Raw genomic sequence first — 13,107 nt, forward strand, 5'->3', positions numbered from 1 at the left:
GAAGGGAGTAGCTCTCTGTCCCGAGGTCGATAACTAAGTGTCAGTAGTCAGAGTCGACCCGTGGCGGATCAGACCGAGCCGTGTACTATGAGCCATCCGTGGAGCGTGACCCTATTGGCCCTGGCGGCTTTTCTGGCCTCCGGTAAGTTTTTTGCGCCAATCAGCACCATCGACACCCTCCAGCGTCCCCCCACGGGATCGCGGTTCGTCGCGTGACAAACTACGATGCGCGCAACGCAGCCTCCCGGCTGCAAAGGACTCAGGGCCCCCACGATGCGTCCCGAAGACGCATCGCCGTTCTCCGGGCTGCATTCTGGCAGGCGTTTTATCCGCGTCCATCCCAGTGGTGCATCGTGTTTCCCGGTGTTGCGACACACGCGCGGCAGAAATTTCAGTAGCTTTCACCGGGTACCGTCGTGAGGTACTCCTCTCGCCATATGGTTACGTCGCCGCGACCTATGATATAATGGCGGTGAGCTCGACTAACGTTTACGCCTTCCACGAACTATTATTCAGAAATGCATCGGGCATATCGACGCTTACGATCTAACCGCCGTGCATTATTCATGTACACGCACCTTGAAGATAGCACCTCCTCTATCTTTCTCTCTTGCACACAGACTCGAGAGAGAGTCGCGTCTCCTTTTTATCTCGATTTGAACGTATCGGGCGTTCTCTCGTTCCTCCTTGCGCCGCGAGAGGGTTCCTGGATTCAATTAGGCGCGAGTGTTCGGCGTGGGGAGGGAGTAATTTACGATCGTGGATGTATTTTATTATTTATCAGGGTTCGTTGAATCTATAGGATATTTATGATTTCGTTTTTGGGAGTTTGATCGCGTTCGGTTTGTTCGGTGGTGGATTGTGGTTTTTACGGACGAACGTTGATGTTTCATCGTTATCGAAGCTCGCGGACGAATGTCTAGTTGCGGTCGACGTTGTCGGAGCGTGTAAGTTTCTCCTACTACCCGATCCTTGGATCTGCTCTTTTCGTCCACACTCCGTTTCCTTTCTATTGTGACTGTCGCACGACGTCAAAGGTCTTCTTACGATCTCACTTTCCCGAACGGTTGGTTCTCCTCGTAAAGAAACGCCGCGACTTTCGGCTTCGATGCCGCACGAATATTTACGTCTCTTGGTTGATTTTATTTTCTATTTTCGCGGCCGTGATCTACCATGCGCGTCCGAATCGCGACGCGCACTTCCGTTCGATCGTTCGTAGCTCGAGCGTGTAATGCGAGACACTTGATTCGCGGAACAAGATCGCGCGTCTCACTCGTTAAAAGTCTTAGAGCCCGCTCGATTTGGTCACTTTTATCGAGGAGTTTCTGTAAACTTCGCCTAATCGCCTCTTACGTTGTCACAACACGATTTTTACTCGACGATAACTTTTCAGGGATCACTGTACGTCATGTTGTCGACTGGTAGCTTCTTTTATGGTGTTTTTCACCGATATATGATCGTTTATGAAGAAATTACACTCGTGTGAAGAAACTGTAGTTCGTATGAGGTATAGAATTTGTACACGAGGGATTAAGAGTGGTCGAAATATTATTTATTTTCTGAATAAAAGATCATTGACAGAAGTTAAAATCATAGTGTACTCATAAGAGGTATGGAGCCATTATATGGGGGGTTAAAAATGTTCGAAATGTTATCTTTTTCCCCATGAAAGACCATCGATGGAAACTAAAGTCGTTGTTTACTCATAAGAGATATAAAGCTCGTACACGAAGGGTTAAAAATAGGTCAAAATATTATTTTTCTTCTGAATAGAAGTCTTCTCGATAGAAGTTAAAATCATGGTTTACTCGTAAGAGGTATGGAGTCCTTATACGGAATGTTAAAAATGGTCGAAATGTTATCTTTTTCTCCATTAAAGATCATCGATAGAGATTAAGATAGTTGTTTGTCTGTTAATATTGGACACTTGACTTTCATTTTTACAGTGGAGGCAGGTGCTCTTTTGGGCGCACCACCGTGTCCAGATCCATATGGTGTCCATGCGTACCCCCATCCCGAGTCCTGTAACAGTTTCTTCCTTTGCACGAACGGTACACTGACCCTCGAATACTGTGAGAACGGACTGCTTTTCGACGGCCATGGTGACGTGTACCATCATTGCAACTATCACTGGGCCGTGGACTGCGGAGATCGCAAGGCTGACCGTAAGTATCGCGTTACGCTCTCAATAATCGCGGCAATGTCATAACAAACGTAAGTATACGAGCCACGCGCGAAGGTATACCTTTCGTCGGTACGTGGACTCGTTAGCATAACGTAATTTAAATTACGTGTAATTGAAAATCGTGCGCGTGCGATCCTAATTGACAACCGAACACGTGAGAGTGGATTATCGTTAGAATAACGATGCTTGCGATGTGAATTGCAATTGGACAGATCGAAGAAAGCAACGTTGATTAATTAAACGATGAATCGTAACTCGACAACACCAATTTCTTCAATTTTGCATCGAATATTCTCTTTTATATTCGATTCATTTGTCGAGGGAAGTGTTCGATAAAAGTAACTTGTACTCCAATTTCTTCAATTTTGCATTGAATATTCTTTTTTATAAATTCGATTCATTTATCGAAGGAAGTGTTCGATAAAAGTAACTTGTACTCCAATTTCTTCAATTTTGCATCGAATATTCTTTTTTATAAATTGGATTCACTTATCGAAGGAAGTGTTCGATAAAAGTAACTTGTACTCCAATTTCTTCAATTTTGCATCGAATATTCTTTTTTATAAATTGGATTCACTTCTCGAAGGAAGTGTTCGATAAAAGTTTAAAAGCAACACCGTTGTAAAATAATACTTAGAAAAAGGAAGAAATAAGACATTTGGGAGAACAACGTGTAAAAATGATGAAATTTGGAGAATCGGAATTTTATTTTTTTAAACGTGTACTTTCTTTATATATCGATTTCCCTTTGTGAAATATATCGAGCAGTTTTGTAACAATAAACACCGTTGTTATAATCAAAATTCACGCCGCGAAACATAGGGATCGAAACGATAAAAATTTCACTACTCGTCAACCACTCTCGAAAGTGTTGAACATTTAATATTTCTCTGCCGGTAGTTGCAAAAAGATGTTCGCGCGATAAACATTCATCGCATGATTTCTTTCGAAAGAAACTTACTATATAGGTTGTACAGCGTAAGAAAGTAAAAGTTACGTGGTCGAACGATTCGATTTTGAGAACAAAGACTCGCCATCGAGCAAATTATTCCCAATCGTAACACTTTTCTTCAAAATTTCTTTTAAACGCCAATGTTGATTTAATTACCGCTTCGATTTTTTTCTCGAACAACTTGTTCTTCGTGCCGCTAAAATTCGATGAAAATTACCGACGAGACCCTAACGATAGTTGTCAATATTACCACGTTGTTCGATGTGAAACAGTACGAAACGTTATTTGTAGTCACTCCGCTCAGCACTCCCGGTTGCGAATACCAATTCGGCATGTACCCTGTAAGCGATGCGTGCAGCACCACGTACATCAGATGCGTTCACGGACATCCCGACGAAGCACATTGCGACCCTGGATTAGTATACGAAGCGAAGAGTCACACGTGCGTCTGGCCGGATCAACTGTTGCCCTACTGCAACCCGGAGGAAATTGTCGGCTTCAAGTGTCCCCACAAAGTACCATCCCATAGCGCGGCTGCTAAATTCTGGCCCTTCCCTAGGTAGGTATAAATGGTTCATACGGGGGACTGACAGCAAATGATCACTCCGAGAAACTATAAATAATGTCCGTGTGACCCTCACGATGTTAGAATTCTTTTTTTTAATTCATCGATTAGGTCAAAATCGTGCGCGTGCGATCCTAATTGACAACCGAACACGTGAGAGTGGATTATCGTTAGAATAACGATGCTTGCGATGTGAATTGTAATTGGAGACATCGAAGAAAGCAACGTTGATTAATTAAACGATGAATCGTAACTCGACAACACCAATTTCTTCAATTTTGCATCGAATATTCTCTTTTATATTCACGATAATGACGAGCCATTGGCTCGTGTCGTAAGGAATTCCGAGTAATTGTGACATTTAAAGGAATTCTGAGCCCTGAATCTGAAATCTATTAGGTTGTTCGGAAAGTCATTTCGTGTTTTTTTTTTTAGTGAGAATGAAACACGATATTTTTGGAGTGTTTTTGGAAAACGAAATTACTTTCCGAACAACCCAATATTTAGAGACCAACTCTCTGGTAACCACAAGCTATTTTTCCACTCGTCGATTCGTGGCAATAACGTCTTCGTGGCAATAACGAGCCATTAGCTCGTGTTGTAAAGAATTTTGAATAATTGTGACATTTGAAGAAATTCTGATCCCTAAATCTGAAGTCTATTTAGAAACCAACTCTCTGGTAAACAAAAGCTATCTTTTCACTCATCCTTAGTGAGAGAAAGACTTACATCTTCGTGGCAGTAATGAGCCATTAGCTCGTATTGTAAAGAATTCTGAGTAACTGTGACATTTAAAAAAATTCTGATCCCTGAATCTGAAATCCATTTAGACACCAACTTTCTGGTAAACAAAATCTATTTTTCCATTCATCGATTACATCTTCGTGGCAATAACGAGCCATTAACTCGCGTTGTAAAGAATTCTGAGTAATTGTGACATTTAAAAAAATTCTGATCCCTAAATCTGGAATCCATTTGGAGATTAACTCTTTGGTAAACAAAATCTATTTTTCCATTCATCGATTACATCTTCGTGGCAATAACGAGCCATTAACTCGCGTTGTAAAGAATTCTGAGTAATTGTGACATTTAAAAAAATTCTGATCCCTAAATCTGGAATCCATTTAGAGACCATCTTTCTGGTAAACAAAATCTGTCGATTACGTCGTCACTATATTCAGTAACGATGTCAGTGGTTAGCTCGTATCATTGACTCAAGAAATCCTTGAGCAATGGTGACGTGTTCGTTTAAACAAATTTCAATCGTTAAATTTCAAATCCATCCAGAGAGTGAACGATACTTTGCAACAGATATTCTTTTCACGATATGAATGTTCTTTGTTAGGGTTACCTTCATCCCATAGAAATTTTCTCAGAGATCTCTCAATAATGGGTCTCTTCGTTTGCAAGGAAATGGATGTAACTGGAATCGATTCTCGTTCGAAGAATACGAATCCTGGTGTATTTATGTCCAGTGTCTCGCGTACCAGGTAAAAGGAAGATCACGTGAAAGTTAAGAAACCTTTCTCGACAAACAACATTGCTGGTGAAAGAGTCACCCGGTAAAAGGAAATACCGCTCGGGTTTCGCTTAAACAAGCAAAAGAATCGATGTTCTTAAATATCAAGCGATTCGAGTTTACCCAGCGCGCAAATTAAGAACCGGTCTACCTTTGGAGGGCCGTGGCACACCCGCTGTGAAGCAACACGTGTTTCAGAGATATTCGGTTCTTAGTCAACCGTATTAACGAACACATTGTCCTCTTCTTTTAGTCGATATTACTCCGGCGTTAATAGCCGGATAAAATGTCATTTTTAAACGTGACGATAAATACCTCTTGAAATAGCTACGTATTCAAACGTTCCCGTATCAAACTGTTTACTCTCGTACGTAAAAATTGAAACAAAGTCTCACCTCGTGGGATAAACAAGGTTCGTTAGATCGACGACCTCCTTTTTGGTTTTTTAAAACAAAAATATTTACCATCACGATTTTAACCATCTTCGGTGACACAAAGATCTACAGCGATGGACAAAGTAACATTTATTAGATGATTGTTAAAAGAAAGAGAATCCACGAAAAGAGTTTTTACTTTCGAACGTAAAAATTGAAACAAAGTCTCACCTCGTGGGATAAACAAGCTTCGTTAGATCGACGACTCTCTTTTTGGTTTTTTAAAACAAAAATATTTACCATCACGATTTTAACCAACTTCGGTGACGCAAAAATCTACAGTGATCGATAAACTAACATTGATTAGATGATTGTTAAAAGAAAGAGAATTCACGATAAGAGTTTAACAAATCACCAATAATACACACCGTTTTACTCGACAGGTGTGAGTAATACGATAAACCGAATCGAGTAAAATTGATGAATTAAATTCTTATTGTAAATTCTCTTTCTTAATATCTATATATATTTCCTTCATTTAATCATTGTTACGTCTGCGTCATCGAGGATTACGTCCAACAGGAATCGCTTAAATCGATTGGAACGAACCTCGATTTTAAATGTAAAATTTCTTCTTTACCCGCAAGATGTTCGAAGTAGTTATTTTTACTATCGACACTGTGTTATATTTTTATTTTATTTACCATCAATTCTTGCTCGTCGTTTGTTTCCCTAGACGCAATAACCACTGACCGACGCGATTGATTCCTAGATTCGAATACCACGAGGATGAAAATTCTCGTGGATTCATTCGGTGAGATTTCTTTTGAACACCGAGTAACTTTATTCTTCAGATTCCCGGTACCAGGCGATTGCGGTAGATTGATTACCTGCGTTGACGGACATCCACGTTTGATCACTTGCGGTGATGGTAAACTCTTCGATTCCGTGAGCTTGGCCTGTCTCGATCCCGACGAGCTGCCTCACTGGTACGTTATAAAATTTCATTAATCGATCCGCGTCTGCTTTACATTCTGACGTGGAATCAATACTAATATTAAAATTAAACTGATAGGAATAAGTTAAAAAGAAAAAAATTTTCTTTTGCAGCGCCAATGATCTATAAATAGTGTAGGAGAATCAGCGTTCCTGAATCAGATTCGCAAGAGCCCACCAACAGTCGTAGAATCCCGAAATCCGAAAGTCGTCCTCGGTGACTTGATCGTTTGTTTGGAAATCTGTAAAATAGTATCTCGGAAATCCTACCCGCGTATATCGGTGAAACGAACGTAAACACTGTCCGATTCGTCCAACCTGTGAAAACACCATCGAAAAGGAAAGCTCCTAAAATTGTAATCGCGCGGAGGTAGATTAAGTTTAAGCTCTCCGTCCAGCGAGCAATCGAACCGGGCCACCGGTTCGTTGGATCGTTCGTAAATTACTTTATTTCTATTTAAACGCAAGAAAAAGGTTCTAACGATACGTGAAACATGTACAACGAAATATTCGAATAAATATGTGGACATGAGTAGAAAAAAAAAAACTATACAACGTACACTTTATTTCAACGAGTCTGCATCGTACAGGTGAGCGTGTCCCGGTTAAGTAAAGTCTTACGAGTTTAAGGCGAAGGTAAGGTGAGAATGGGTAAAGAGAATATTTACACTTCGACTATAAGAAATGATAACGGAACGGATACGGTGAGAGTTTCTCCGAAATTGATCCTCGCGTTGGATCAGGGGATCGGTACCAACACGCGTTCCCCTAAAGATTCACAATCCGTCTTAGCTTAGAAAATACGTGCACGGGTCGACGGGATATCGACGACCAAAGAGAGAAAGGAAAGAAAAAAAAAAAACGAGAAAAATATCCGTCCCCACCAGGGACGCTAGGTATCCTAGAACGAAGCGGGTGAATACACATGAAACTTAATTTAACGACACCTCTAGGGAGACTCGGTTCGATCGGAGCCGTGTTACCGATTTCACACCGTGTCTCGTGTTCTGGTTCGTCGTCAACGTGCCAGGGTTCCCGTTCACCCCGTAACGTGTTTATTCTCAGTCACGTTCGTCGCGAATGATTTTCGTTTGGCCGCGATTTAGTTCCTGGGACGCGCTCGAAGCGGTATCGGTAAGGCTCCGGCTGGTAACGGGGCAACACCTGGTGGTAGATTCTCTTCCTCGGGGTCCTGTTCGTTCCGACCGTCGGGCAGATCACCCTCGAGATTCGGCGGCGTCGTCGGTACGTCGCAATCCTCCGTGGGCGGTACCACGCACCTCAGCGACCTTCGGTCGAAGACCAGCATCGCTGGACACCTCTGCAGCCGTGGATAACCGCCTTGACATTGCCAGTAGCGGTTGCAGGACTTGCCCAATGGAACGTTTCCGTTCGCGTCGTCGTTGCAGAGAGCTGTCGGGGTTTGAATTACGTGTAATAGGATAGCTCGCTGGGAAGAGACCGTTCCACGGTGTTATCGCGAGACGCGGGGATGTTTCGCCCGGAGGTATCCACTCGCGGTTAATATTATCTTCAGCGAATGTTTAGTAATATTTTAGGGAGGATATTTTGCGAGTCGGGAGTGGGTGTACCGTGGAAGTGATGTAAAGCTTTCTCCCAAGAATTTCGTTTTCTTTTTGTGTCACTTTTCTGGGACATCTTCGAAAATGTGTTGTTAACCGTGCAGAAACAGAGAAGTGGAATTTAAAAAATTTGAAATAGTTTAGAAAATTAACGAAGCTTTGGGATCGGAGAAGGGACTTCTAAGGAATTATTTTTCTCGGCCGAGTAACCTGATAATTTCGTATTGTTAGTTTGTTATTGACGATGTAAGTACGTTTGCTCAGGTTGAACAGAATTTTTTTAATAGTTTAGTAATTAATGAAGCTTTGAGATTAGAGAAGGGACTGCTAAGAAATAATTTTTTTCGGGCGAGTAACCTGATAATTTCGTATTGCTAATTTATTATTGACGATATAAGTATATTTGCTCAAATTGAACAGAGAAGTGGAATTTTTTAAATAATTTAGTAATTAATGAAGCTCTGAGATTCCAAAAAGGACTTCCAAGAAATTACTTTTCTTCTGTGAATAACCTGATAATTTATTATTGACGATGTAAGTATATTTGCTCAGATTGAGCAGAGAAGTGGACATTTTAAAATAGAAACTAACGAAGCTTCGAGATTGCAAATGGGACCTCCGAGAAATGATTTTTTTCGTATAAATAATGTGATAATTTTGTGGTACGTAAATTTATTATTGACGATGTAGGTGCGTTTGCTGAGATTGAACAGAAAAGTGGAATTTTTCAAATAATTTCATATTTTGAGGGGGATTATTGTATATATGTTTGTGCAATTTTTCTTTATCTAGAAATGTTTTTCTGGCTTAACAATCGAGGATAGAATTAAGAGGAGAATAAGTATATTTACACAAGAATAATAGGAAGGAGAGGGTCTTTCGATGTATTAATTAGCTTCTGGACTGGATAAGTGTAGCTTTTTTACTAAATATAATCAAAGAATCAAGAAGCATTTGTACTACCGAAGCTTTGCGATTATATTGAGACAAGTGTAGGCGTTATTGCACAATATACCAAGAATATATTGTATATACAAGAGAGTAAAAATATTGTAAATATTATTGATAGAATATTATGAAGATATATATATAGCATATATATAATATCGTGCATGGTTACTTAGCTGGAATTTGAAAAATTCTTATCGAAAACAATCGTGTAATGTTATCAAATGTCTATCCATTGCCTTGAAAGATCTGTTAAATTTACAGAAAATACACCCAACAACCAATAACGTAAATTCTTTCCTTTCGCTCCCAAAAGAGAAATATATCCCTATTATTTCTTAGACGATCTGACACGCGTGTTCGATAAATGAGTAAAAGTTAGATCGTTACTTTTAAGCGGTCAATAATCCATGCAATTTCACTCTCTTCCCGGAAGCAAGTGTTCGCGATAGAAGTGCATATCGTAACGGTGCAAGTGCGATTAAACGCGTGCGTGCGTGCGATGTTTAGAAAAACGTCTTTCCGTAAGAAAGAAAAAAAAATAAAAAGAAATTGATCGAAGCACGAAGCGTTTAACTTTTCATTTCAAGAACCCGTTGCCGCGAAAAAGGTGCTGCTCGAGGCTTTTCTCGGCCAATTTCCGGGATAAATTTTATTACTCTTGTATCGGAAACCGCAATGTCTGCGCTCTTGGGTCCATTGTTTTCGCGGAGTTGAACATTTCACGGTCTGCCGCGATCAATGAGATTTTTTATTCGCGAAGCTGTTTGTCAAGCTACTTGCTCACTGTCGGTAATACGTGGGTTAGAGACGGAGGCGCGACGAGGACTCACTTTGAATGCTAATTAGCGTAGCGGCTCGCCTCTTTTTCTTACAGGAGGGCACTGACTTGGAGCGAAGCCTCGAACAAGACGAGAAAAAAGACAAAACAGCGCGCACAGGCGTACGGTGTCCTCGTACGCGGTCGCTTTCGAAAGTGAGAATGATCGCGAACATCGCCTCGGGGCAATGCGCTGCGTTTCGCGACAGAGGGGACAGACAGCACCTCGGAGTAAATAAAAGAGAAAAAATGGAAAGAAACAAAATTAAGACGCAAATAGGAGCATTTAAAGCTTTCACATTTTGCAACTCGTCGGTGTAACGCGATTTACTATTTAATACCGCTCTCGTGTAACTCGTTCGCCTTGAACACTATTTAATGCAGTCGCGGTAAAAGTTAAATAAAAAAGAAAAAAATGCAAACAGGAGCATTTAAAGCTTTCACGTTTTGCAACTCGTCGGTGTGACGCGATTTACTATTTAATGTAGCGGTGTAACTCGTCCGCTTTGAACACTATTTAATGCAGTATGCATTATTGCAGTAATGCAGTAATGCAGTAATGCAGTATGCACTATTGCAGTAATGCAGTATGCACCATTACAGTAATGCAGTATGCACTATTACAGTAATGCAGTATGCACCATTACAGTAATGCAGTATGCACTATTACAGTAATGCAGTAATGCAGTATGCACTATTACAGTAATGCACTATTGCAGTAATGCACTATTACAGTAATGCACTATTGCAGTAATGCAGTAATGCAGTAATGCAGTATGCACTATTGAAGTAATGAAGTAATGCAGTATACACTATTGCAGTAATGCAGTAATGCAGTATGCACTATTGCAGTAATGCAGTAATGCACCATTTAATGTTGTAGTAAAAACTAAATAAAAAAAAACGCAAACAGGAGCATTTAAAGTTTTCATATTTTGCAACTCGTCTTGAACACTATTTAATATAGTCGTAGTTGAAGCTGAATAAAAAAAAAGAAAAGAAAGATGCAAATAGAAGCATTTAAAGCTTTCACATTTTGCAACTCGTCCGCCTTGAACACTATTTAATGCAGTCGTAGTTGAAGCTGAATAAAAAAAAAGGAAAAGAAAGATGCAAATAGGAGCATTTAAAGCTTTCACATTTTGCAACGTAGCGTTTAATCGCGATGTAACTCGTCGGCCTTGAACACTATTTAATGCAGTCGTAGTAAAAGCCAAAGCACATTGCACAGTGTGATCGTTAGTACGCGTTGTTTAAGCAATTATTTATTGAGAACGTACGGTGAACACTACAGTGTAGAAGAAGAGAAAGAATTTCGATGAATTATTTATCTGGAGTCAAGCGGTTAGTTACGGGTAAATTATGAACAGTATGGATTTATGGTCATTGTTATTATGAAAGTAAGAATCGTTTATAGGTTCCTACAATGTTTAAGGAGTGAAAAATTGACGGTGAAACGTAGAAAATAGTTTCCTCGACCAATTATTTGCACGGAGAACCTACTATATTACAAATCTACAAAATTTCTAACCGTTAAAAGCATCCTGTGTATACGTATTTTGTATTTTTCTCGTGCTCGTACCACATTTATCACCACACGCAAAGACGCCACATTCTGCGTATAAAAATTGTTAGCATATTGTATTAAACAAAGGGAATATTAAACATATCTACATTCCTGTTAAATAAAACAAGCGTACACTCTTGTCCATAAGTATCAGAACACCCTGTATCCTTCGTAAAAAAAGGGACGAAAATCGTTTCTGAAAGTGTACATTATATTTTCGTCGTTAATTCGATTTTTTCAATCTGCACTTTTCTGTATTATTTTTAAAAATCCTAAATATTTTATACAGAAAAAAAATTCAATTTTTTTCGCCTACCTAAAAGAAAATGATGTAACTCTCTAATATATCGTTTCAATAGGTCTACGAAACAACAGTCACTTCCATTACGAATCTAAAATAACAAATTAGGGTTCACAAGTTCACACAAGTTCACAAAAGAATTAACAAATCTTGTTTATCCTTCGTAACCTTACATGTTATCTATCACTGTTATACGAACATATCTTTAAACTTCACGAAACAATTAACAAATCTTCTTTATCCTTCGTAATCTTACATGTTATCTATCACTGTTATACGAACATATCTTTAAACTTCACGAAACAATTAACAAATCTTCTTTATCCTTCGTAATCTTACATGTTATCTATCACTGTTATACGAACATATCTTTAAACTTCACGAAACAATTAACAAATCTTCTTTATCCTTCGTAATCTTACATGTTATCTATCACTGATTTTTCAAGGGAAATTAATTCCGATCAGTACGACCATCCATTTCCAAATTTAATACGACCGCAAAGGGTTAATACTTTCGGACAGGGGTGTATCTGTTACTAGAGAAGCGAATAAATTTCATTATCGTTTACTCACGATGTTTTTGGCATCCTTCGACGTTCTCCGGCCAATCGCAGGACCTGGCTCTCTCGTTGTACAAAAGTCCACCGATGCACAGTTGCTCGGTGGCGGTTCCGTTCCAGCAGGTCCAATACCTGGTGCAAGATGTCTCGTGGCCGAAAATACCATAAAGCCAGTCGCAATGGTCGGCTGGAATCGGTGGATTGGCTTGACGTTTTCCATCGCAATAGTTCGCTCTCCAGGGGTAGTCGCAGCCCTCGGTTACACCGCGATGTTTGCCAGCGAAAACAAGACCGTTTGGACAGTCGAACAACTCTGGACGTCCATTCACACACTCCCAATAACGATCGCAGTACTCTATGTCACCCACGACCCTCGATTTTGTTTGGCAGGGGTCTTCTTGCTGCTGCTTCTGGCCGAACGATCCTGAGAGAGCAAAGGGTAAGTTGAATAGTGACACTTTAGGCACTTGATTATACGGTACGGGATCATTGAGTGGGTGTTCAAAGATTGTGAACTATAGAAGTATCTGTAGAACTTAGTATTATGACTGCCAGGGGATTTGATTTGGAATAATGTTTTTTTTCAGTGTGAGTTTGGAGAATATGAACTATGAAAGTATCTACCTTCTAGTATCTATTACTAGAGTATCTGACTTGAAGTAATATTTGTTTTGGAATGTGAGTTCAAAGATCATGAACTATGGAAGTATCTACCACTTAGTATCTGCTACCAGG

General features: G+C 39.9%; 2 protein-coding genes across 2 annotated transcripts in view; one reads left to right on the forward strand and one right to left on the reverse strand.

The window, feature by feature from the left end:
* On the forward strand, positions 1-7,158 carry Cpap3-d (cuticular protein analogous to peritrophins 3-D). The gene is made up of 5 exons (XM_076326724.1): positions 1-142; positions 1,947-2,165; positions 3,429-3,696; positions 6,450-6,584; positions 6,706-7,158. Exons 1-5 carry the CDS (start codon positions 88-90, stop codon positions 6,719-6,721), a joined length of 693 nt encoding a protein of 230 aa, XP_076182839.1. The 5' UTR covers positions 1-87; the 3' UTR covers positions 6,722-7,158.
* LOC143154770 (protein obstructor-E) overlaps positions 7,137-13,107 on the reverse strand; it is a 27,663-nt gene continuing 21,692 nt past the window's right edge. Inside the window, exons 2-3 of the mRNA XM_076326723.1 lie at positions 12,386-12,796; positions 7,137-8,004 (exon numbers count right to left, since the gene is read on the reverse strand). Of these exons, the coding sequence (XP_076182838.1) occupies positions 7,694-8,004; positions 12,386-12,796 (722 nt within the window). The 3' untranslated portion in view covers positions 7,137-7,693. The remainder of the gene's footprint in view (positions 8,005-12,385; positions 12,797-13,107) is intronic.

The sequence above is a fragment of the Ptiloglossa arizonensis genome, chromosome 2 (assembly GCF_051014685.1).
Source record: "Ptiloglossa arizonensis isolate GNS036 chromosome 2, iyPtiAriz1_principal, whole genome shotgun sequence".
Lineage (NCBI taxonomy): Eukaryota > Metazoa > Arthropoda > Insecta > Hymenoptera > Colletidae > Ptiloglossa > Ptiloglossa arizonensis.